General features: G+C 50.0%; 1 protein-coding gene across 4 annotated transcripts; it reads right to left on the bottom strand.

Annotated features, from left to right (window-relative positions):
* Positions 1-10,138: 10,138 nt before the first annotated feature.
* PIPOX (pipecolic acid and sarcosine oxidase) lies at positions 10,139-23,077 on the bottom strand. Of its 4 annotated transcripts, XM_081805471.1 has the most exons (8): positions 22,812-23,061; positions 20,499-20,647; positions 12,962-13,175; positions 12,505-12,687; positions 11,844-11,996; positions 11,295-11,453; positions 10,634-10,709; positions 10,139-10,350 (listed from the first exon to the last, which is right to left on the bottom strand). In XM_081805471.1, exons 1-8 carry the CDS (start codon positions 22,923-22,925, stop codon positions 10,220-10,222), a joined length of 1,179 nt encoding a protein of 392 aa, XP_081661597.1. In that variant the 5' UTR covers positions 22,926-23,061; the 3' UTR covers positions 10,139-10,219. The 4 variants fall into 4 exon arrangements, with proteins under 4 accessions (XP_081661597.1, XP_081661598.1, XP_081661600.1 ...); XM_081805472.1 differs by lacking the exon at positions 20,499-20,647 and having other exon boundaries at positions 12,962-13,171; positions 22,812-23,064; XM_081805474.1 differs by lacking the exon at positions 20,499-20,647 and having other exon boundaries at positions 12,962-13,099; positions 22,812-23,062.
* Positions 23,078-25,610: the final 2,533 nt, after the last annotated feature.

Here is a 25,610-nt window from a genome sequence, read left to right as displayed (position 1 = left end):
TGATCTGACTAGATTAGGAAAAGAAGCAAATGGATTTTCGGAAGAGAGGACGCTAGGGAATTTGAAAGAGGAGAATCAAAAAAGAAGGAATTAAAAAAAAAAAAACCACATACACATTCTGGTATGAGAAGATGCAGCCAATAGCCTTGGAAACATTACGTCTCTGAAAGATGGGTCAATGACCGGTAATCAGGCAAATACAAAATTGTATGCAGTGAAATAGGCCTCATGGCTCGTATTTAGTCCTGGGGACGGGCAGGTGGGAGTTGCAGGTTGGCACCTTTGCTTGAGGGCTGCTTCCGGCCCCCCCAGTACTATCCTCGGGAGAGCAAGGAAGAGTCACCCCAGGGAGTGGCACTGCCCTGGAAGTTTCTGCCCTAGAAGCACAGAACTCGTGGCCTGCCTCTGAGAGCCCTAGAGCTCATCTGTGGAGGCTACTGTTTCCAGTAGACCACATACTGAGCCAACTGGGCAAGACTGAATAGCAGAAAAGGAGTTTCTGCTCCCAGGAACTGGCAAAATAAGCCTAGAGAACCAACTAGAAAGTGAGGCAGTCTTACAGGTCTATGAATGGGTTCTTAAGGGAATGTGTGCCTATGACAAAGGTACATGTGAAAACACAGATAAATAGATAAACACTAGAAGGCGCCTTAAAAATTAGAAATAGGCTGCGCAACTGGGTAGCTCAGTTGGTGAAGCGTCTGCCTTCGGCTGAGGTCATGATCCCAGGGTCCTGGGATCGAGTCCCACAGTAAGCTCCCTGCTCAGCAGGAAGTCTGCTTCTCCCTCTGCCTGCCATTCCCCCTGCTTGTGCTCTCTCTCTTTTCTCTCTTTCTCAAATAAATAAGTAAAATCTTTTTAAAAATTAGAAATAGGTTTATTTGAGGATGTGAGTTATAGATGAAGTATCTGCTTATAATACAAAGTTTTCAGACCTTTTTTTTTTTTAAGTCAGTACAGATGTATGTCTGTGCCAAACACCAAAGAAGACCCCAAGTTGTCATATTAGTGTGATTTTAAAGAGTAGCTTCTTTCCTGGCATTTCATAGATAGAAATAGCAGCCGAGGGTGGGGGGTGGAAACCAATGTGGCAAAGCTGCTTAGAAACCGCTTAGATCCCTTGCTCGAGGAAAGCCGTTTTTAAAGCAGCAGGTACCTCTTGGCACGGAGAGTGGAAGCCGGAAGAGGAGCAGATTGGAGGGTGGAACCTGAATAGGGTATTTAGGGGAGAGGAAGGCAGGGGGAGCATCTAGATGGGCCCTCCCGTGCAGCCTGGAGCCCGGCAGGTGACAGGTTTCCGAAAGGAGACGCTTGTACTCTTGTCGGTGAAGGGACTGGTGCAGTGGGGTAAGGAGAAGCCAAGAGTCAAAAGGTCATTTAGGATATTTGTGTCTCTGAAAGATGGGTTGTATACCTTTTTTTTTTTTTTTTTTTTAAGATCTCGGCTGATGGACAAAATTCGGTGGCCAGACTTTGTGCCTGGCGGATGGATCTGTGCTTCTCAGACCTGACTCCATCTAAGAACGTTTAGCCCCTTAAGGAAAAACTATTTTTGCTGTTTCCGAGAGGCAAGCGACGAGTGAGTTCTCTGAGAAAATGAGAAGGTATAGGTATTAGAAGGCGACGCCTAGGGGCTTGGGCATCGCAGAAGATCCAGGAGGACTAAGTCCCCTGGGGCTAGGGGTGAGCCTCCTCTCCCGCCCCGCCCCCACTCTTTGCTCCCCAGTAGAAATCAGCTACAAATCTCAGCTTGTTGGGAACAGATGGCCTTGGCTGACGAATAAGCCACCGCAGGCTGCTCCACCTGTTCTCGGGCTGGAATAATCAGCTCGAGACAAACATCGGCGCTGAAATAACTCATGGCAGCGGGTGATGCGCAGGCACAGATTCCAAAAATCTCTTAAATAGACCCCCTCCAAGTCTCTCCCCTCCCCAGGCCCTAGAGGCCATCAGGGAAAGGTAATGGAGCAGAGAAGACAGATCGAACCCCAAACGGAGCCTGATGCCCAACTGGTGGCGCCGCGGGGTGGGGGTGGGGGCCTGGGCGGGGGGCGAGGCTGGGTTCTGCGTGGGAGGGGCGCGGGGTGGGGTGGGGGCCCCATTCACCTGCGCTGCTCAGGAAGTTATTTCTCAAGCGCACGTGGAGAACGTGGGAATGGTTGGTCCATGTCAGGGACAAATGTGAGGAGATCCCACCAGTCGCGGATAGTAGAGAACTGAAAATTTCGGATTCATTTGAATTGTTTATTAAAGGAGTGATATGCAAATGAGGCCAAGCTACTGCGAATCTCTCAGCAGCTCAGACAGCTCTGCCAGCAGCCGCGGAGGGTGGGTGCCCGGGTGCCCATACTTCTGTGGATTTGTGTTGCCTCTCCTCACCTCCTTGATGAAGTCAGCTGGGCTAATGTTCCCTGGCAGAGGCAGATGAGCCCGTCAGGGAAGTGACCGCGCTGGCAAGCAGTGGTGAGGGCAGTTGGGGAAGGGGGGGGTGGGGGCCGTCTGAGATGGGGGTCCAGCTCCTGTGGAGTCAGTCAGGAGAGGGCGGGAATTGAGAGATTGGAGCGAAGCTGACTTCTTGCTCTGGGTGCCTCAGGCAGGCGGCTGCCCTTGGTCCAGCAACCCAACCCCAACCCCCCGCACCTTGGAGCACAGAGCATGGGGATTCTGAGTCCCCAGAGGCTGTGCTGGCTGGGGAAGAAGCCTGAGAGCCCTTACACGCCCCCCACCCGCAACTGATCTCTAACTGCCAGGTACCATTTCCCCTCAGTGGTTTCTGCAGCTCTGCCTGTTGCCAGGACCCTCACCTATCATTTAGCGTCCCACAAACCTGTTCTTGAAGCCAATTGTGCTCACAGAGGTGTCATGGCGGCCCCCCTCCTGCTGAATGCCTGGCTCTGTGGTTCTCACCCTGGTGCATATTAGAAACACTCAAGGATGGGGCGCCTGGGTGGCTCAGTCGGTTAAGCCTCAGATTCTTGATTTCTGCCCAGATCATGATCTCAGGGTGGAGAGAAGGAGCCCCATGTTGGGCTCTGCACTGGGCATGGAGCCTTCTTAAGATTCTCTCTCCCTCTGCCCCTCCCCCCCCATTCTCTCTCTCTCTCTCTCTCTCTCTCAAAGAAAGGAAGGAAGGAAGAAAGAAAGAGAGAGAAAGAAAGGCTCAAGGAGCTCCCTTTATTATGTTTTGTATACAAAAAGTAAAAGGAATAATATAATGAACTTCTTTGTCTATCAAGCAACTTCAACAATTATCAACACTAAGCAAATCTTACTTCGTCTACCCCCCACCCACTTTCCCATTCCCTTCACTGGATTATTTTGAAGTAGATCCCAGATATGATATCACTTTGTTAAGAAATGCTTTAGTGTCTAACCCTCAAAGAAAAGAAAATGACTCTAGGGGCTCCTGGGTGGCTCAAGTCGGTTGAGCAGCTGACTCTTGATTTTGGCTCCAGTGGCGGTCTCAGGGTCCTAGGATCGAGCCCCACGTCAGGCTCTGCTCTCAGCAGGGAATCTGCATGAGGATTTTCCCTCTCTCCCTCTGCCCCTTCCCTGGCTCACACTTTCTCTCTCTCTCTCTCTCAAATAAATAAATAAATCTTAAAAAAAAAAAGTCTTAAAAAATGTAATCACAATACTCTTATCACACCTAAATAAATTTTCAATAACTTCTTAATACCAAATATCCAGTCAATGTTCAGATTTCTCTGATTTTATTTCACATATTAATTATTTAATTATATATATATATATATATAATTTTAAAAGTTTGTCCAAATTAGGATCCAAACAACACTGAGGAGCTTTTTAAAAAATACTGTGCTTAAGGGCCTTCTTATTCAGGGATTCCAATTTAATTGGTCTTGGGTGGGTCCCAAGCATCATATTTTTTAAAGCTCTCTGGGTAGTTTTAATGTGCAGCAGGGGTTGAGAAATGCTCTACCTTTCCCCCTAATCGTTTCCTGCCAACTCCTCCTTGCCTAGGCTTTTAATAGCTCTGCCTGCCTCTAGCCGGTAGCCCGGGCAGCTCCCAGAGCAGCTGGCTCTCTCACACCCACCCAGATGTGTGGAGGGATGCCCACCTTCTCCAGCCTTCTCCTTCATGGGGGCTCGAACTCTCTGTGGGCACATGCCTTCCTTTTCCCGACAAATTCACATACCATGGGTGCATGTACCTATCTTGTTCTCCCTTAATACGCTTGGTGCCTGTTCTTACCTTGCAAGCATAGCAGATTTTTTTTTTCTTTTTTGCGTGAAAATAGCAAAATTCCTGCCTCAGGAAAAAGGAAGAATTCCCTGGGGGCTGTACTCATTTGGCTGCTCAAGTGGCTCAACGCTGCAATGGAGCTGAGCGAGGGGCCTGTCAGGGACTTGGCAGCAGATGTAAGGAAAACCGGGGTTGAATGGGACCTGAACCGGCGCATTTTGCGGAATCTAAGAAACTTTTCCTTCCTGAAGATGTCGGCCCCAGGAGCCTTTTAGAGAATTATGCCCAGGTCCCTAGCTCGCAGCCATCTGCCTGCTTTCCCGTGGTGGCTGCTTTTGTTCCTCTCCTACCCCTCCACTCCGCCTGCCTTTTGGACTCAGTCCTCCCTCCTGTGTCCCCCACTCCATGCCTCACTGAATGTTGGTGAAACAAATGTAGTCTAAAATAATGAGCAATCAACTACCCTGATGCTTGGGGCAGGCTGGGCAGGGACTGGGGGGAAGGGGTAGGGAGCTGAATCATTTATAAAGCTTAATAAAGATGCAGATGAGCCTGCTGACTAGGAACCCCAGAGCTGGGCTTATTCATTATTCAAAGGTATGTAAATGCCACTGGGTCCTGCATGTTAGAATCCTGCCCCTTGTCTCTGCTGCTTCTCCATGCTTGACGGATCGAGTCCACCTTGTGCCTCCCCTACCCCCCCAACCCCACCCCCAGATGCTTATATTTGCCCTGCCATAGGCCAGGGTCCAGAAACCCATTTCAGACCCTACCTCAAGGGTAATAAAAATCCCAGATCTCCTCTCTAGCCAGAAGTCTTGGAGAGGATTATGGGGAGGCCCTGGCCTCCCCTATCCCCAGATAGATAGGCTTCTCGCTGTTAAAGATTTCCAAGGAGGGGCGCCTGGGTGGCACAGTCGTTAAGCGTCTGCCTTCGGCTCAGGTCATGGTCCCAGGGTCCTGGGATCGAGCCCCACGTCCGGCTCCCTGCTCCGCGGGAGTCCTGCTTCTCCCTCTCCCACTCCCCCTGCTTGTGTTCCCTCTCTCGCTGTGTCTCTCTCTGTCAAATAAATAAATAAAATCTTAAAAAAAAAAAAAAAAGATTTCCAAGGAAAGGGTACCATAAGAGTGCTTATGTACATGTTTTAGTATCTCACAAATCTACTTAGTGGGATGGATTTCCTGAGGTCTAACCTAAATCCCTTTTGTTGCCCTGGAAGCCCACCATTGAAATACAATATCCCATAAGCAAATTCTCTTTAAGCACCTTTCTGAGAAGTAAAACTCAAGTATCAAGTCACCCCTGCTTCCCATCTCCGGACTAACTCATCCTTGTTGCTTCCTTTTATCTTTTTAGACAGTTGAACCTCCTCCTTCCAAGTCATACTCACACTCCTTAGGCTCTTTTTTTTTTTTTTAAGATTTTATTTATTTATTTGAGAGAGAGAGAATGAGAGAGAGAGAGCATGAAGGGGGGAGGGTCAGAGGGAGAAGCAGGCTCCCCGCCAAGCAGGGAGCCTGATGTGGGACTCGATCCCAGGACTCCAGGATCATGACCTGAGCCACCCAGGCGCCCCACACTCCTTAGGCTCTTAATTCTGTCCCGGGATACCAAACTCCTGTGAGTCCTCTAGTACTCTGGTACTCTAGTACTAACTACACGTTACCCCCTCTTTTCCAGGCCGTGATTACTGACTTGTGCTCCACAACTTCCTAGGTCTTGGGACTCAGATTCTTTCCTCTGACTCTGCCCCCTGTGTACCAGCCTTCCCCTTCCCCCCCCCCCCGTCGCTCCCTAGCTTTTCAGTTTGGTGAGGCTGAGAGATGAAGAATTGGGTCAGAGTCTCAATGGCATCCATTGCTTCTGCTTTCCCTTCTTTTCTGGACTGGCTTTCTTCCCTCCCCACCCCCAGCCTATTTTTAGCCTGCCTCTGTTTTCCTTAGTCTGGTCGGCAACCATGCCGGCCTCTTTCCCTTCTCTGCTCTTATCTCTCCCCTGCAGCCTGTGCAGACCCTCGCTGCCCTTCCAGAGGTCTCTTATTGCCTGCCCGATGCATTGTGGTTTTCCTCCATCTTGAAGATACGTAGGGTCTGCGTGAAAGCGGGGGCCTGGCCACGCTCAAGCAGGAGGGAAGCAGGGAGATAATGCTGGTGGGTCTGTCTTGGCAAATCCTTCAGTGTTTCTAAAACCCTCAGATTGTCTCCCCACCCCCACCTCCGCCTTCTACAGTGGCACTGCCTCTCCTCTGTGCCTACGTCCCCTCTTCTCCTCTGGGACCCCACCCAGCCCCAGTGAGAAATGCTCTTGGCCACTCCAGACCAGTTTCCTCTGGCTTTGGGGGTGGACAGCATCCCTGGAGGCCCTTACCTGCCTTCTTGGCCTGCATATTACCAGTCTCTTCTTCTCCGGTTCCTTTTTCTCTCCACTCCTCCCTGACCTCATCCCTCCCCCCCCCACACACCCCTTCCTACCCCTGCCTGCCCCCGCCGCCCCCCTCCCCCTCGCACTCGGTTTCTAGGACACACCAGTTTCAGGCAGGGCTTGTCAGCATCCCCCACTTGTCCTTTCTCTGCCTCTTCTAGACATTGGTCCCCTCCTTTACTGTCACCAGCACGCTGAATAAGACTGGATATTTTGGAAGGGGAGCTGCAGCTGGCTGGGGGAGGAGGGCCGCACTGGGAGAAGCAGAGGCAGAGGGAACTACGCCGCTGAATGAGAGGGAGAGGTTCCCAACACCCTTTCTCCCCAACTTTGCCAGCCTTGGAGATAGCAGGATCCTACGCTGATCTCTCTCTGTACCCCATTTTTCTCTCTCTCAATAATAACACAATACCTTGCTTTACAGTTGACCACATTCTCCTACACATATCCCGATCTCGGCATGGTGCGCTCCCTCTCCTCCAGGGCAGCCCCTCCCCACTGAGCCCCACCCCCACCCCCCAGACCACCAACACCACCATCACTACTGTGGCAGAGGGCAGCCCTCCCCCAGCATCCTCTGTCTTCCCTGCCCTGCTCTTTTTCCCAACGCACTTATCACCTTCCAAATTAGGATATAATTTACTCATACATATTCTTTACACGTCTTCTCACTGGACTGGGTGAACACCACAAGAACAAAGATCTTGTTCACAGATACATCCACAATGCCTAGCACAGTCCCCGGCACATAGCAGAATTTCAATAAATATTTGTGGATTGGATAAATGATTCGATCCTCACCCACTCTTGTAAAGTTGGTCGGTATTATTATTCCCATTCTTTTAATTGTGGTAAAATATACATAACATGAAATGTATCATTTTAATCATTTTTAAGTGTAACAGTTCCGTGGCATTAAGTACATTCTCTCTTTCTCTCTCTCTCTCTCTTTGTTTAAAGATTTCTTTATTTATTTGAGGGGGGGTAGTGGTGCAGAGGGTAAGGGAGAGAGAGTCTTAAGCAGACTCCCCGCTGAGCATGGAGCCAGACTCCACAGATCATCTCATGACCCTGAGATCACAACCTGAGCCGAAACCGAGTCAGACGCTTAACTGTGCCACCAGGCACCCCTCAGTACCCTCTCTTTAACCATGTTTGTGTTTGTGATGTGGTTAAAACGTGGTGTTGTGAAACTGATGTGGGAAACAAAGGCAGAAGAAAAATTATTAAATTTCCTACTACTTACAGTCCATTGACAAGTCCTTGAAACAGGCAGAGTGACATTCCTCTAGGGACTCAGGATGTTAATTAATACTTTGCTAAGGGCAAAAGGCAATCTTAGCCCAACCCTCCAGGATCCTGTAAGTCTACTTTAACATATAAAAGTTCCTTTGGAAACTTCCTTTATCTCTACCCCACATCCCAAGATACGTGTTGACAATCATCCCCCAAGCATAGAACCCACCCATATACATCTGAAGGGTCTAATGACTGAGGGTTTACTAAACAGTAATAAATGACCTTTTTCCAACAATAGCAAGCTTGCCCCCTCAGGGTCCTGGAAATCTTGTTTCCAAAATACCTGGAAGGCTTACACCATCCCTAACCCCCTCCCAACTTGAAAGTATACAATGGGCCAGTCCTCACGACCCCATTGCAGCTCCTTCTGCCCACCGGTCCTGTCCCCGTGCTTTAATAAAACCACCTTTTTGCACCAAAGACATCTCAAGAATTCTATCTTGGCCATCAGCTTCGAACCCTAACGTCTTTCCTACATCATCCAAACCATCACCACCATCCATCTGCAGAACGTTTCTATCTTCCTGAACTGAAACCCTGTGTCCATTAAGCAGTAACGCCTCATTCCCCCCTCTCCCCAGCCCCCGGGGGCAACATTCCACCTCCTGTCCCTGTGAATCTGTCAGTACCTCACGTGAGTGGAACCCTCCAGTGTCTGTCCTTTTGTGTCTGGCTTATTTCACTTAGCATCCTGTCTTCAAGGCTCATCCATGTTGTAGCACATTATTCTGACTTTACAGATGTGACTATTCCCACTTTGCAGGGGCTGAGGTTTCAGGGGAGCCTCTGAGAGCACCCGAGATGCAGATCTGGTGGGGGCGGGGGCTGGGGAGGCTGGCTGGCTTTTACAATCCCCTGGAGAAATCAGTGCTGATCTGTGTGCCTAGGCCTATGAGGCAGTTTCTTCTGTGTTGTCTTTCCTTTGGGGACATTTTTACTCTTATTCCCATTTCCCACTCTTCCTGCTCAGGGCCTCCTTCTAACATTTCCACCCCAGCTGGTCCCAGGGTTTCTTTCCCTGGAGCAGGCGATCTCTCAGGTCAAACTGGCCTGGTCTGGAGATGCCCCTGCTGGGGTTTCCACGGAGCACATTCAGCAGTCCCTGTTCACACCCCTCACCCCTCCACCCGCCCTGGGCTAGTTAGGAGCCTGTTCCCTTCCAAAGCAATTAAGTGCAAGGAGGCCAGCCGACTGGGTGCTAATGCTGTTTCATTAAGTGGGAGCAATCCTAATGATAATAAAATGGCACATTTAACATTCAAACATTGAACAGGATTTCTCAGCAAGTGTGTCTCTCTCTTCCTTTCTGGTATAACAGCTCCATCTTCATAAGGACCTGACAATACACCCTAATGAGAGACTGGGGAGCTAAGAGTCTTTACAGAGCCAGAGAGAGGATGAGAACCAGACAAAGAATTCAGGGAAAGAAAGTGCAGGGCACTGAGAAGACAAAGACCCCAAGGATTCCTGGGGTCATGGACTCTGGCGCTGATTTAGACAATGAGAGTCTCTAAGAAGTAAGGTCACATGGAGAATAAAGCCCACCGCAGACTTTAATGCAATGTGGCTATTCATTTCTTTGCTTGCTCAACACGTTTTTTTCTACAGACATTTATGGTGACCCAAGGTGAGCCAGATTTTATGGGGGTTTGTGATGGAGGGTGACTAGTTTTAGGAAAAGGAACTCCAGGGGCGCCTGGGTGGCTCAGATGGTTAAGCGTCCGCCTTCGGCTCGGGTCATGATCCCGGGGTCCTGGGATCGAGCCCTACGTCAGGCTCCTGGCTCAGCGGGGAGTCTGCTTCTCCCTCTCCCTCTGCCTCTCCCACTGCTCATGCTCTCTCTCTCTCTGTATCTCTGTGTCTCAAATGAATAAATAAAATCTTAAAAAAAAAAAAAAAAGGAAAAGGAACTCCAAGGGCAGTAGTGACCTACAAATCATCTTGTTTACCCTCCCCTGGGCAGCTTTAGTCAAATCCACCCCAAGTTTATCAAATGTCTCAGTGAAGAGAATTATAACAACTGCCTGGGTCCCCTGAGCCAGTCTCTGTGCATCCTCCTTATTGAGACATCCATCTCAAAGGTCCTTGCTACTCAGTGATGGTAGAATATCTGGTTGACCTTCTGGAAGCAAAAAAGTAGTGGGACTGGGGAGCTGGCCAGGGAAAGAAGGTCGATTCAATCATCCGGCATTGACAAGGGACTCAAGAGAGGCAGGAGAACAAGCTGACATTTAATAGCCACGGCTTTATTCCCAGCTCCTGTGCACACAAGGGAGGCTGCTGGCCAGGGGTCAAAGGTGGGCTTTGCCCAGGCCAGGGAAGCGGCTCATCCGAAAAGGTGTCAAGTCATAGGATGGCGTTAATTTCATGCTTAATTCATACAGGATCTTCCCCACAACAGGGGAGAGCTTGAATCCATGTCCTAGGGAAAGGAGAGCAGGTGGTCAGGCATCCTCAGGGACAGCGGCTGGGGTCTCTGGATATCTACTACCCTGTCCCCCAATAGGGCTAACTCTCTTCTTGGTCCGCATCCCAAAGCTGGAAGTTGCCTCCCACCAGAAGTACCTCTTCTCTTCTGTTTGCGCACCCAGCCCCTTTATACACTCGAGTCTAGGCTTTGGCCCCCCAAGAGCGTAGAAGACGCCATTTTGCCTGGTCCTGAGATAGGTGGGCTTTGAGGCACATCTTCCCCTGTTCAGGCTCACCAGAGAATCCAGCACCAATGACAATGTTGTCATACTTCGGGTGGCGATCAAGAACGAAGTGCCCATCGGGGGTGTTCTAGAAAGAAACAATCACACTTGTGTCCTTTGAGGAGAGAAGCAGGAGGAAGAAGTGCAGGCTCAGAGGGGAGGGAACGAGGCTGGATTGCTTTCCAGAAAGAATGCGATGGGGCACGGGAATGCTTTCCGCATGCCAGTGCCGCCTCCGGGGATGACAATCTTTCTCATTTGTCCATCTGCCTCTCTGCTCAATCCAGAGCTATGAACACAGTAGGTGCTCAGTGAATGCGTGTAAACTAACTTTAGCCAAGATGCCTCAGGCCCTGGTGACATCTGTCTCTTCTCTTCGTCCCTAAGGCCTGTTCAACTAGAACATCTTGCCAAAAAGTCTTTTAGAGCTCTTCTGGGAAACATAGTGAGGGGCTGCCAGGCATAAGCCCGGTTTGCTAATGAAAAGGAGTATGAATAACCTCTAACGACGGGCCCTCTCTGGGAGAGGTGAACCAACGCACAGAAAGAAGCTCGTTTGTTTCAAGTCACATACCAGGTCAGGGGTCAAACAGAAGCGAGCGGAGCCTTAAGGGTCTGTCTGTCTCCTTCCCCCATTCTCTGGGGGCCGTGAGAGGGCTGCCCACACCCTTACCGTGTACAGGCAGCGCTCCAGGACGGCGAGCTCGGGCGCCAGGTCAGGTAAGTGATCTCTGACAAAGCGGCTCAGGATCTGGATGTCTCGGGTGTCCGAGAGTGCTTCCGGGCAGTCCCGCTCCTCAGGATCGGCACTGTTGCCGTGGTGATAGCAGACCTAGCTCCCAATCAGAGCAGTGTGAGCTTCGAGGGGCCGGCCTGCCTGCACGCCCCCCCGGCCCAGGGGGCAGGCTCACACACAGAGTGCCCCCATCCATCATCCCGGCCTTCCCCAGTCCTGACAGGAGGCTGCCTTAGCTGTTCCTTCTTCCCTCCGCCCACCCCACAACACCATGTTTGCAGAGGAAGGGCTCCCTTCGCTGGGCCTCGGGACAGCTGGGGGGCTTGCGTTGCAAATAGCGAATAGGGAAGTATTCTCCTGCCCCTGCTGCGGGGGGATCCCAGGAATCTGTTGAAAGGGAAGTTAGAGCAGCTGCCCCATATCTGGGTGGGGGGAGGTGAGCCGGGGGGGGCCCCTACGAGCCCCTCTCTGGGCTTTTCTGCTCACCTTCATCAGCCCTGGGTACTCTCCAGAGGGCAACCCATAGATGTGGTGGGGAGCCAGGCTGAGGCCGAGGCCCAGGAAGCAAGGAAAGGCCTGGGACACACCATAGCTTCCAGGAACCTTCTCTCGCCAGTAACACACATTGATCCGCAGGGTCTTGAAGCAGAAAGAGGAAGTGGGAGATGAAGGGGGAAAGCCATAAAACTCTACAGATGGCGAGAACAGTTTCTTCTGAAGTCCTGTAGTTCTTGAATACAAGCCCGGATGCCCCCCTTAACTCTTCCATCCTGTTTCACCCAATTCTCACGTCATCGGTATATTCCATTTTGATATGAGGCACAAAGATCTCTGCATCCCTGTCTCTTCCCCCAGACTTAGTCTCCCGTAACTGCACCCAGCCCTACTTCTCTCTCTCTCTCTCCAGCACTTAATAATGTCTCAGATTTAGTGAGTTCCTGAGGGCTTTCTATTGATTCTATAATTTAATTCTCTAACAGACCTATTCCCATTTTACACGTTATAAAACTGAGGCTTATGAGAGGAACTAATTGGCCCAAGGTCCTCCACCAATAAGTGGCAGATCCAGGACTCAAACTCGAGTCCGTCTGATTCCCAGGTGTCTTCTCTTAAGCACCAACTCTCAGGCTTCCAGCCCCCCCCTTACTTGGAGAGGCAGCTCAATTCCCAGGGGGCGGAGGAGCTGGTTGGTCCAGGGACCTGCTGTGATGATCAAGCTCTTGGCTTGGTAGCTCCTGGAGGTACTTCTCACTGTGATGGGTCGCTCTGGTCTTATCTCCATCACCTTCTCTCCATCACACACTAGGCCTCCAAGACGTCGAATTGCATCCTGAAAGGGCAGCGGCCGGGAAGGGCAAATTAGTTAGATAGCTAGATGGTTCTCCCTGGTGAACAACAGAGTCCTTCCCTTTGGGCAGAAAAGAGCGCAGACTCCAGACCTCCAGTCCCGTATTGGCAAGGCCTAGTGGGGTATATAGACTGCCCTCTGCCCAAAAGGTCAAGAATAAAGCCAGCAGGGTGAAGGCTCTCATCCCAAGGAGGCTGGGGGCGGTATATTGGAATCACGAGAGGAGCTGCGTTGCCCCAGACGCTGCACATCCTACCTGGAGGGCTCTGAGGGCCCTGTCTGCATAGAGAAGCCCTCCAGACTTGTCCAAGAGCCCCACTTCTCCCCCGGCCAACCGAACATTGGGGAAACGTTGCTTCAGTTCCTCAGCTGAAAGACACTGGTGTTCCACCCCCTGTCGAGACAAAGTGGCCTGGATGGTCTTTAATTCTGAATTCTCCCTCATTCCCAGCAGCAGTAGCCCAGTCTGCCTGTAAAAAGAAAGAAAGAAAGAAAGAAAGAAAGAAAGAAAGAAAGAAAGAAAGAAAGAAAGAAAGAAAGAAAGAAAGAAAGAGAAAAGAAAGGCATATGGGTGAGGGTATGAGTCAGGGCCCTGGGCCCTTCTCTCTCATTCTTCAGCAAGGGTCCCATCAAGGAGGGTCCCAGTCTCAAGTTCAAAGAACTGGTAAAGTCAGGGGCACCTGGCTGGCTCAGTCGGTAGAGCATGCGACTCTTGATCTCAGGGTGGTGAGTTCAAGCCTGCATTGGGCGTGGAACCTACTTAAAAAGATTTAAAAAAATGGGGGTGCCTGGGTGGCTCAGTCCGTTGGGCGTCTGACTCTTGGTTTAGGTCAGGTCATGATCTCATGGGTCGTGGATCAAGCCCGCGTGGGGCTCCGAGCTCAGCGAGCAGTCTGCTGGAGATTCTCTCCCTCTGCCCCCCTACATCCCCCTGCTCATGCTCACTCTCTCTCTCAAATAAATAAATCTTTTTAAAAAATATTTTAACAATTAAAAAAATAAAAAGAACTGGTAAAGTCATGTTGATGCTGTCGTTAGGGTTGCACTCAGTATCCCTGAGCTGGCTGCCAGCCCATTCCCAAGTCTGCCCTTGGCTCTCACGATTGGTATGCTTGTCCCTTCAGCTTCTCGGGATCCATCCCGCCCTTCGGGCGGACATCGGAAATCCTCTTATTGCTGCACCTAGAAAGTGGTAGGTCTTTCTTCCTCTTCCTCCATCCCCTGACCCACTCACTGTTCTGATCTAGATTCTTTATCCTCTTTCCCCGCTATTTCACTACCCCCTGCTCTTTCTTTTCCTTTGTCTCTTTTCCTCTCATATCATATTTTGTCCCTTGCTGCGCATCTCTCGGGTCCTCCTCCGAGGCTGCCCATTTTGTGGAAAGGATCCTAAATTGGGAGTCCTGGCTCTGGGTCCAGTCCTGGCAGACCCCTTGTGACGTTGTCCTCGTGGCACACCGCTCCAGGCCCCAGATTCCTCTGTAATGCAAGCCTGCTGGACTATTGGTGGTCCCGCCCCGACCCTGGGGCATAGGGACCTGGCAGTGGCCACTTTTGTAGTTGCCACAATGGGGTGGCTCCTCACATTTAGTGGGCTGAACCTGCAAAGTTCAGGAAGATCCCACCCAAATGCCGACAGTGCCCTCATGCAGAAACACCAGTAGGTGGTCTCTGAGGGTTCCAGCAATTAGTTCCGTGATTCTATGGTTTTGTTCCTCCCTCTACTTCCCTTTCTGCTTCTTACTCTCCAGGGGAGTGAAAGCTGTTTCTCTTTAATACTTCCCGTCTCTCTGTCACAAGAGACCAGAGCTGATCTAACTTTTGGTGGGAACGGATCTGAACAATGGAAGGGTCACTGTGGCCCTTGGGACCATTGCTGCCGTCCCTCTCCCTTTCAGCAGCCGCAGTGACCAACATCAGCCTGGTACATCCCCCAGGTACTGTGTATGAAGCTCGTAATAGCCTATAATGGAGTCTCATGGATATTACATGCTTCCAAATCCCACATTATCTGGTTGGGGGGATTAAAGAGAAGATTGGGAGGGGCTAGGGACACAGCAGGCCCTGGGGCTGGCATCAGTACACAGAGCCGCGCAGCGTGCCCAATCCATTTGCCATGGCCCCCGCCTACCCAGCATTCAGCACCGGGTGAGAAAGAATGAGCATCTTGGCCTCTTCAAAGCTTAGCAGAGGAAAGATGCTGTTGAATGCCCACTAGCCAGCAGGGTCCTTTCCCCGTGGCCCCAAAAAGGACTTCAGATTGGTTCTCAGGTAATGAAAACTTGCCTAGGACACTTCTCGGTCAACAGGATCATTAAGAAGTCATGCAAGTATATGATCTTGAACCCCGTTTACTGGATGCGGTTGTGGCTGGGTGGGATTCTGCGGAAGACCTGGCTTAACCCTTGCCTCAGCAGTTATCAGGTCAAACCCCTGGCTCAGGAATCCCAGAGCAGCATATTCCAACCCCTGCCTGCCGTACACCGACCGCGGTCTCCCGTGTACCCTGCGATTTAGCTACTTCCTTTCCACCCAGCTTCCCTTCCTCTCTCCCTCCCTTCCTTCCTTTTTCCCTTGAAGTCAGAACTCCTCTTACAGGAAGGTGCTGTATGGGGAAAACAAACTCATGCCAAGACAACAGGCAAATCTGTCAAATTATGAAATGCTGAGTGATGTTCTAATTCCCAAGCCATCCTGCGGTGGATGAAGCGAGAGCCCCCACCCCTAGGAGTAATCAGTGAGCTGATTCTGCCGGTGAATGTAATTGTGCCGATTGTAATCATTTTGCTCCAGCTCTCGCCCCTGTGGCATTTATTTCTTAGCCCAGATATTGATCTAACAGTGGGAAATTTTCCATCTGAATTTGTGATGCTGGACCCTTCCCTTGCCCGAAGATGCATTTGGGAAATTCTCATTTTCCGTGGATCACAGCTGAGCTATTTGGCCTAAGGGAAACCTTGCACTGCTGGAGAAATGTCTCGGATTGGAGAGAGATTTTTGACCATTATGAGCAAATCGGAAATAAATGTAAAACACTGCCTGCAAATGCAAAGGCCTGTCATTATGGGAGATAGGTGAGAGGCTCCTGCGGGAAATGCTCCGAGAATTGGAAATCAGTCAGTCAAGACCGGGATCAGAGAATGGGCCTTTTCCCCCCAGTATGAAGACAGATGACTTCCATGGGCAGATTGAAAATCATTTAAGTGCTTATTTTCTTAATGGCTTTTCCTAGATCCCAATAAACAGACCGCTCATTCTGCATCAATTTCTCACCCCTGTGCTCTGGGCCTCCCTCTGCTCTTTTTCGGCTCAGACCTAGGCTACAAAGTTTGGGGAGGAGAGGAATGAGAAGAGATAGGCCACTGCAAAAAAAAAAATTGTCCAGGAACTGCCCGGTCGGGGCTGGCCTAGAAAGAAAGCTCCCTGAAGTGAGGCTGGATTGTCAGGGACCCTGGAAAGAGTGCAGCTCCCAGCTCCCAGCACGCCATCAGCTGAGTGCAGAGCATTTGGTATGAACTGTGCCTTCCCCCAACCTTCACTGGATCCAGCCCTAGGAAGAGGTAATCGAAGAATCCTCCCAAGGGCCTTGTTGACTCCTCTAGCCAACTAAAGCCTTGGACATGATGTGAGGAGCCGGTGATCAGAGATTTCCATCTGTTACTACGGCAGGACAGGAGGCCCGATGGCGCAGGGAGGCATTGGGAGGGGCAGACAGCTCCCCCTGCACCTGCCACCTCCCATCCCAGGCTCTCACTTCCCCCTCTCGGGGGTTAAGAGTTGCCAAACGGGCTCCCAGAGTCACCGTGGAGAAAGGACTCAGTAATAGCTGCTGTCTTTGTTTGTTTTGGAGGAGCTCTTGGCTTTCATCTTCCCCTCAGGGGGCTGAGGCGGAATTGGTTAACAAAGACCGCTCCGGGGAGGGGATGTGGCTGACAAGCCAGACACTTCACAGACACAGGAAGCAGCCGCTGCGGAGGGGGCTGCCAGGTTCCGCCGGCAGCTGTAGAGCCTACGGCTGTGATCTTGTCTGATATTGTCAGCTAAGCAGGGGCAGCCCGGGTCAGGAGCGAGATATTAGGACTCCAAGGGAGAAGGCGGGGCAAGCGAGAGATGGGCCCCAGAGCTGGGATTTGCTGGTGGTATCAGCGTCCTGGTTGTACACATCACGAAAGACTCAGACCTTGTGATCTGACACGCGGGCCGCCGTCTGTACCCGGAATCTATGCAAATGTCCTGAGCCCACCCAGGTTTAGTAGGCCACTGTCACAGGAAGAAGCAGGACAGAATAAAAAGAATCAGACAACCACCTAAACGACCAACTCCCGGAGATGTTTGTTTGTTTGTTTAATCACCATCAAATAGCATTAAGTAAACACATTCATATCTATCAGCTAGATGATGATGATGTGCTGGTTCTCCCAGAAGAACCTAGGAGAATAAGAACCACAGAGATGATAAATCATTTAGAACATCAGAGTCAAGAACAAAAGCGAAAAGAATTGGAATGGGAAATATCCGTTCTGTGTTCCTAAGTCAAAGAACCAAATAAATGAGGGTACCCCAGTAAATCCGATTAGCCATAAGAAAGGACTTGATGATGATTGTAACAATAATAATAATGGCAACACCTAGCACCCTGTAGAACTCAAAAGAATTTCCAAAGCACATTCACTTTACTCTTCATTTTTCATAATTGGGGAGGTGAGGCATCAGAATGGTCTTTGAAGAGGGTCTGTGATATGTTCCTGTCTTTAAATATACATTAGCAGTCTTTTTTTTTTAAGATTTTATTTATTTATTTGAGACAGAGAGAGAGAGAGCACATGAGAGGGGGGAGGGTCAGAGGGAGAAGCAGGCCTCCTGCTGAGCAGGGAGCCCAATGCGGGGCTCCATCCCAGACCCTGGGATCATGACCTGAGCCGAAGGCAGACGCTTAACCAACTGAGCCAACCAGGCGCCCCATTAGCAGTCTTTCGACCCAGGATGATTTAGACATGAATTTGTTGGGACAGAGGGGATGGACAAGGCCACCAGTTTGTGGTATCTTCTAAACCAGGGGCCAGCACACTGTGACCCAGGAACCAGACCGGGTCTATAGCCTATTTTTGTTTGTCATACAAGCCAAGATGATTTTTGTATTTTTTTTTTTTAAGATTTTATTTATTTGACAGAGAGAGACACAGCGAGAGAGGGAACACAAGCAGGGAGAGTGGGAGAGGGAGAAGCAGGCTTCCCGCTGAGCAGGGAGCCCGATGCGGGGCTTGATCCCAGGACTCTGGGATCATGACCTGAGCTGAAGGCAGACGCTTAACGACTGAGCCACCCAGGCGCCCCGATTTTTGTATTTTTTAATGGTTGATTAAAAAAAGAATAATATTTCATGACATGAAAAGTGCATGAAATTTCAGCATCCACGAATAAAGTTTTATTGGCACACAGCCATGCTCGTTTATTTACGTATCATCTGAGGCTACTCTCAAACTACAATGGCAGAGTTGGGTAACTGGCAGAGTTGAATAGTTAGAACAAGACCATTGGCCTGCAAAATCTAAAATACTATGGCCATTCTGGAGAACGTTCGCCAAGCCCTATTCTAGACTAAGAATGTGGTAAGCTTGCGATTTGCACTAATAGGTTAAGACCCTGACTACTCGGTAGCAACCCTCTCATAAGGTTGTGGGGAGAATTAAATGAGTTAACATGTATCGAGTACTTTTAAAGCAGCCTTAGTTTCTTCTCCCGAGCACTCAATACGTGATGATGGTGATGAGGGTGATGGTGAGGGACTTGTCAGGTACCACTCTAAGCTCTTCACAGACTCATCCTCACGACGGCCCCATGAAATAGACACCCCTCCTTTACAGGTGAGAAAACTGAGTCTCACAGAGGTTAAACAGCTTGCTCCAAACCACACAGCTAAATGTGTCAGAGCTGACATGGAGAGCCAGGTCTGCCTGGTCCCAAAGCCCTTCCAAATTCCTGTCCTCCTGCCAAGAGGAGAACTGTGAGATTATGAGAATCTCCTACCCAAGCGTTCCTTTCCCTCGCTCCAGGCGCCATTCTCCTTGATGTCCATAGTTGCTGCATCCCACCTGTCTCCTCTTGCGCTTCTTCCTCCCTGTGCAGTGGAGGATACAGCTGGTGCAGCAAAGGTAGAAGGAGCTGCCATGGGGCGCCTGGGTGGCTCAGTCGGTTGGGCGGCTGCCTTCGGCTCAGGTCATGATCCTGGAGTCCCGGGATCGAGTCCCGCATCGGGCTCCCTGCTCGGCGAGGAGCCTGCTTCTCCCTCTAACCCTCCTCCCTCTCATGTACTCTCTCTCTCATTCTCGCTCTCTCAAATAAATAAATAAATCTTTAAAAAAAAAAAAAAGGAGCTGCCATTTATCGAAAGGGGCTAGGCTCTACGCCAAGTAGTTCATGAGAGTCTAAGGGGCGCCCGGGTGACTCAGTTGGTTAAGCATCCAACTCTTGATTTCGGCTCAGGTCATGATCTCAGGGTTGTGACATCGAGCCCCACATCGGGCTCCATGCTGGGTGTGGAGCCTGCTTAAGATTCTCTCTCTTCCTCCTCCCTCCCCCACCTCCTTCTCTTAAAAAAAAAAAAAAGTCTCATTTAACCCTCCGCAAAGCCTTGTGAGGAAAAAATGAGGCACAGAGAGGTATAGAAACTTTTCCAATGTCACACAGCCAGTAAGAGGTAGAGCACAAAGTCAAGTTCAAGCCTGTCTCCAGAATCATGTCCCTTCTGAAAGATTCCGGACACTCTCCTAACATCTCTTAGTTACCTCCATGTCCGCTGGGAAGAAGTGTGCCCTCCAAGTCCTCAGCACTTCTTTTAGTACCAGAAACTCAGCAGTATTCACAGATGGCTGACAGAGAGGGGTCCCTTTGCCAGGCCACCCTTCAGCAAGACATGCTCCTTTATTTGGGTGCTGGGTGCATTAGCTGCCTCTGGAATAAATCTGTAATTAGCTGTCCTAGCTATATTTGCATAATGGATTTCACTTTGTTCTTAAGTTAATGGTGTTTTTGCAACAGAACAGTAACCTCTTGGTTCCTGGCCATTAAAATAACTGCCACCCTGTAGGATAGAGCCGTGGTTTTGTAGAAAGTTCAGTTAAGAGCCACAGAGAAGGTGGGAGGGGATGTGGGGTGGTTAGAGTCCTCTGTGCATCGTGGATTGTTTGCCTTCTTCCCCATGAGTGTTTGAAAGGCCAGTGGAGGTTGGCGGGGAGGAGGAGTCTTAAGGGTTAGAGAGCCATGGGGCAGCAGAGATCCCTAGCTAGGAATGGGGCCTGAAGAGGAGGCTTACAGGGAGAGGCATTCAGAGACAATGAAATGGATTATAAGGGTCGCTCTGGGGGAGAGGACCCGGCGTGAAAGGTTATGATATTAGTAGCAATATAAAGAACCAAGACAACAGCCTCCTCCTTAATTCAATCCCTGCCCTAAAAGAGTCTCAGATGGCTCCATAGAGACACAAATACAAACTTCAGCTCTGGGCATCTGTTCCCAGTGTCTTCAGCAGTCTTCCCAGTACACCCTCTGCGGGCCCTGGGTGCATGCTCAGAACCCAGCCTTGGAACTCAGAGCAGTGACAGGAGCCAGCTGGACCGATGGGGCAATCAAGACAGTGAGCAGGATGCTCACATGTGTTTGGCGCCTCCCTAGGCCCTGTGTCCCTCCACTGCATTTCGGGTGTTCATGGCAGTTCATGGCACTGCCCTCTCACCTACTCAAAGCACCTCCATGCACCGGGCCCCACCATTCAAGGAATCCCCCCACCCGTCAACCTGTGTAACTGGGTTCCAGCCTCGCGCTCCAGCTGGGCCCAAATCCAGTAGCACTCATCCATCATCTGGGTGTAAAAGTCTTCGGGGTATGCCCTCCGGATTATCCGGCTCTGCCCATGGGAGCTTCCTCGGGAGTGTGGTAGAAAAAACTGGAAATGGAGAGCAAGAGACACAACCGAAGCTGTTAGCCCTTGCACGGTCCCTTCCCCCCTTAGGAGCTAGCTCATCATGTGCTGTCAAGCAGGAGCGCTTATTCTCCAAATATTTCCATACATTCTCCCTTTAGGGCCAAGTTACTGATTTGGCCATGAGCATAGAAGTTCTTTAGTAGCGCTAACTCAGTAACAATACTGATAACAATTAACTTGGTAACATTACTCACATCCCAAAGTCCCTTTGTTGGTTAGTCTTTGGTCATCTTGCTGCAACCCTTCCCCACTTGGTCTCATAGAGAAGCATAATTAGAAAGAACCTTTGAGGGGCAGCTGGGTGGCTCAGTCATTAAGCGTCTGCCTTCGGCTCAGGTCATGATCCCAGGGTCCTGGGATTGAGCCCCGCATCGGGCTCCCTGCTCCGCAGGAAGCCTGCTTCTCCCTCTCCCTCTCCCCCTGCTTGTGTTCCCTCTCTTGCTGTGTCTCTCTCTGTCAAATAAATAAATAAAATCTTGAAAGAAAGAAAGAAGAAAGAAAGAAAGAAAGAAAGAAAGAAAGAAAGAAAGAAAGAAAGAAAGAAAGAAAGAAACCTTTGAGATCATTCCAGTTTAGCTCCCTTCGTTTTTTTTCCAAAATTTTATTTAAATTCCAGTTAGTTAACATATGGTGTAATATTGGCTTCAGGAGTAGAACTTAGTGATGCGTCACTTGCATATAACACCCAGTGCTCATCACAACAAGCGCCCTCTTTAATCCCCATCACCCAGCTAGCCCATCCCCTGCCCACCTCCCTCCAGCAACCCTCAGTTTGTTCTCTATCGTTAAGAGTCTCTTATGGTTTGTTTCCCTCTCTTTTTTCCCCCTTCCCATATGTTCATCTCTTTTGTTTCTTAAATTCCACATATGAGTGAAATCATATGGTATTTGTCTTTCTCTGACTGATTATTTCACTTAGCATAATACCCTCTAGTTCCATCCCCATCATTGCAAATGGCAAGATTTCCATTTTTTGATGGCTGAGTAATATTCCATTGTGTATATATACCACATCTTCTTTATCTATTCATCTGTCAACAGACACTTGGGCTCTTTCCATAGTTTGGCTATTGTTCATCATGCTGCTATAAACATCGGGGTGCATGTACCTCTTCCAATCTGTATTTTTGTATCCTTTGGGTAAATACCTAGTATTGCAATTGCTGGATCCTAGGGTAGCTCTATTTTTAACTTTTTAAGGAACCTGCAGGCTGGTTTCCATAGGCCCCTTCATTTTCTGGACAAGGAAGCTGATGCTTTTTCTCTCTGGCTTCTGATCACTCGGGACAAGGGAACCACCTTGGGATTTAGCAAAAGATGGAGAGTTTCCTGCAAGGTTAGACCAGGACTCCCTTAGGCTTTGAGAAAACTGATAGAGAAATGAAAAAGGTTTCTAACCAATCCAGTTTGTTACCAAGAAGAGTAAGCCAAAACGCACCAGGATAGCTGTAGGCAGGATGGGAGGATAGAAGCCTTTGGAAAGTGGTCTGCATGGACCTGCCTGGGAAGGACCCTGGAGATATATAGTTCCCCCTGCCCCCACATGTGCAGTGATCACTGCAGACTGTACTGTGTGGGGTCACCTTTTCTATAAGGACAAATAAGACCTAAGTCTTATTTCCTGTGTATCAAACAATAAGGCTGCTATTAACCAGAAGTAGCAGAAAAAAACAGAAGTCTCTGCTGGATTCCAGGGTGAGAGGCCAGAACACCCAGGGAAGAATCTTACCTCTTAGGCTGACAAATCAGCTTTTCCCTCTGGGCAAAATTATTTTTACTTAAGTTACCCCAAAACAGAACTCATTTTTCTGGGCGAGATCAAACATTTTGGCACAGAAGAGACTGGGTGGCAGGAGGAAAGAGAACAGGACCTGGGATACTTCTTGATCAAGGGCAGGCAGTAAAAGGAGGAAATGTGCCTAGAAACCCAATATGGGTCTCAGGGAGGGTGGAACTTCCTTTGCATTGTCATGAAACACACCAGGCAGCAAAGCTGCAAATCGCACAAAATTTGACAGTCAGACCCTTTGGCTTCACCCCAAAGCCTGCTGGCTCTGGAAACTTCTCCCTAGAGGAGGAGGGAGGGACAGTGCCTAAAGTGGGGAGTGCAGAGGGGACACAGTACCTGCTCCAGCAGGATGACCCTCTTCCCATGTTTGGCCAGGTGGTATGCAGTGAAGCAGCCTTGGATGCCTGCCCCGATCACGATGGCATCAAAGAGATCTTTCTGAGCAGCCATGATGCCCGCTTAGCCCTACAGCTACAAGGCCCACACACAAAGGAGAAAGCAAGCAAAAGTAGGCTCTGGGCTAAAGGAGGAGGAGTAGGGCAAAGTCCAGCCTGGCCAGCATTCCCACAATCCCCTGGGCTGCGTCCTTCTCCCCACTCCTCCCTCCCAGCAAAGCCTAGCCTAGGGCTTAGCCCCCGCCTCCCCTGCAGAGCAGAACCTGGTCGTCTGATTTCTGAGGTTTAGCCCAGCTCAGCAGCCAGCCTCACCCTTGTATCCCTCTAGCTTTCTATTCTTGGCTCAATTATTGTCATGCAAATGGATCCTTCCTATGCCACCTTCCTGTCTCATTATGATCTTTGTCTCGGGGACTTCGGCCCTGGAATTTCAATGCCTCCTAGACCAAGCTGGGCACCGGGAATGCTGCCTCCCCCTGCTGGCTTCCCTCCCTTTAGCCTGATTTCCTTTGGAGATTCTAAAGGGCCGAGCTAAGAACTTGGCACTCTGCCCAGGGTAAGGCCCACCTCCCTGATGGGTGGTGAGGTCAGGGGGTACACGCAGGGAACAATCGGGATGGCAGTTTTGTGATTATGAAATTATTCTCAGCATCTTTTACTTTTGGTTTTTACAAAGGAGAAGAAATTATCGCGAACAAATGGAAAGGACAGAGTGAGAGGAGGCACCTTCTCCTGAGGCACAGAGGGGGCACCAGGCACCAGCCCCGGGCAGGGAGGGGCCCTGTAGTGAGCACACCACCCTCTGGAAGTCCCACTACCCGCATTCAGGACAGAGCTAGGATTTGTAGGGCCTGGTTCTTAGACAATTTGGGGGTCTTCTTTAAGGAAAGGAAAAGAAAATTTATGAATCCAAAATTAGGTCCTAGGACTAGGAAGAGACTGTCCAGTTAAGGAGCCCTGTGGTTAGGGGAGCCTGGGTGGCTCAGTCGGTTAAGCGGCTGCCTTCGGCTCAGGTCATGATCCTGGAGTCCCGGGATCGAGTCCCGCATCGGGCTCCCTGCTCGGCGGGGAGTCTGCTTCTCCCTCTGACCCTCCCCTCTCTCATGCTCTCTGTCTCATTCTCTCTCTCAAATAAATAAATAAAATCTTTAAAAAAAAAAAAAAAAGGAGCCCTCTGGTTGAAGTTCTGTTAGCTTCATGGTGAATCTGCCTATGTACACATCACCTCGTTTAATCCCTGCAGCCACAGGAGGCCATATGTTTATCCCCACTTTGGGCATAATAAGATGGCCCCCAATTCTTTGTCATTCCTCCCATCATGGGCTCTGTGACTGCATGACCAATAGAATATGGCGGAAGTGACACTTTCTGGCCCAGGCCTTAAGACACTGAGAGCTTCTTCTTCTGGTCCTGGAGCACTCCCTCTTGGAGCCCTGAGCCACCATGTTAGAGGTCCAACCACCCTGTGGGAAAGACCATGTGGGGAGGCCCTGACACTGCACGGAGAGCTAGACAGAAGAGTGGAGCCATCTTGGACCCCCAGCCCCAGCCCAGCCACCAGCTCAATACTGCTGAGTGACCCGACTAAGGCCACATGGAGCAGAATCACCCGGCCAAGCCCCAACTGAATTCCTGATCCACAGAATCATGAGATAGAATAGAAATAGTTGTTGGGGGGCGCCTGGGTGGCTCAGTTGGTTAAGCAACTGCCTTCGGCTCAGGTCATGATCCTGGAGTCCCGGGATCGAGTCCCGCATCGGGCTCCCTGCTCGGCGGGGAGTCTGCTTCTCCCTCTGACCTTCCCCCCTCTCATGTGCTCTCTCTCTCACTCTCTCAAATAAATGAATAAATAAAATCTTTAAAAAAAGAAAAAAAAGAAATAGTTGTTGGTTTAGCCACGAAGTTTTGGGGTAGTTTTGTATGCAGCCATAACTGAAACACCTCTTTTTTAAGATTTTTTATTTTATTTATTTGAGAGAGAGAGCAGGAGCTGGGGGGAGGAGCAGAGGGAGAGAGAGAAGCAGACTCCCCGCTGAGCAGGAAGCCGGATGGATGTGGGGCTCAACCCCAGGCAGACGCTTAACCGACTGAGCCACCCAGGCGCTCCTGAAATATCTCTTTACAACCAAAGATGTTAAGGCTCACAAAGCCACACACCTGGTAAGCATAGGCACTGAGATGTGAACCTGGGGTCATCTGCTCCAGATCCTGTTCCCTTAACCACTATGCTATACCGGGAATTCTTCAGAACTCATGCTGATGATTCTGATTTCAGTAGTTTGCTGTTTCTTTCATGGCCACACTGTGAGTGGGAAAAAAATACTGGATCAGGAAATCCATGTGATCACAGGTGGCTGCCCAGCCTTGGCGAAGTAGCCCACCCTCAGCAAAGGATGCCCCCGAGTGGCCTGGGCAACTAGCTGTCTTCTCGGCCCAGCCCCTCCTTTACTAGGAAAATGGGGGTCCAGAGAAGGGGTACCATATGACTGGCTTTTTTTTTTCCTTCGGGGCAAAAAACCACTCTAGAATCCAGAAGTCATCTCACCTCCACCTGACCCCCTAACCCACATGGACGGGCTAGCATCTGCCTCACAATTGGACATTTCCTTTAGAGGTAAAGGATGGTAGACATAACAGGGAAAGTGTACTATTTAAATATGCAAAAGCTTGATAGAACTATGTAAGGTCAGCCCCCGGCTTCCTCTTGATAAGATGTCAGAGAAGATGAACAGTTTACACA

The sequence above is a fragment of the Leptonychotes weddellii genome, chromosome 15, assembly GCF_054177405.1.
Source record: "Leptonychotes weddellii isolate Sample4059 chromosome 15, ASM5417740v2, whole genome shotgun sequence".
Lineage (NCBI taxonomy): Eukaryota > Metazoa > Chordata > Mammalia > Carnivora > Phocidae > Leptonychotes > Leptonychotes weddellii.
Note: the sequence above shows the minus strand (reverse complement) of the source record. Positions and strands in the feature narration are given on the sequence as shown.

Coding starts and splice junctions, on each gene's coding strand:
- PIPOX (XM_081805471.1), bottom strand. CDS start 22,925: ATGGCTGCTCAGAAAGATCTCTTTGATGCCATCGTGATCGGGGCAGGC. Junction 12,688..12,961: donor GGGCCCTCAGAGCCCTCCAG/GTAGGATGTGCA, acceptor CTGCCCTTTCAG/GATGCAATTCGACGTCTTGG. Junction 11,454..11,843: donor AGTACCCAGGGCTGATGAAG/GTGAGCAGAAAA, acceptor ATTGGGAGCTAG/GTCTGCTATCACCACGGCAA.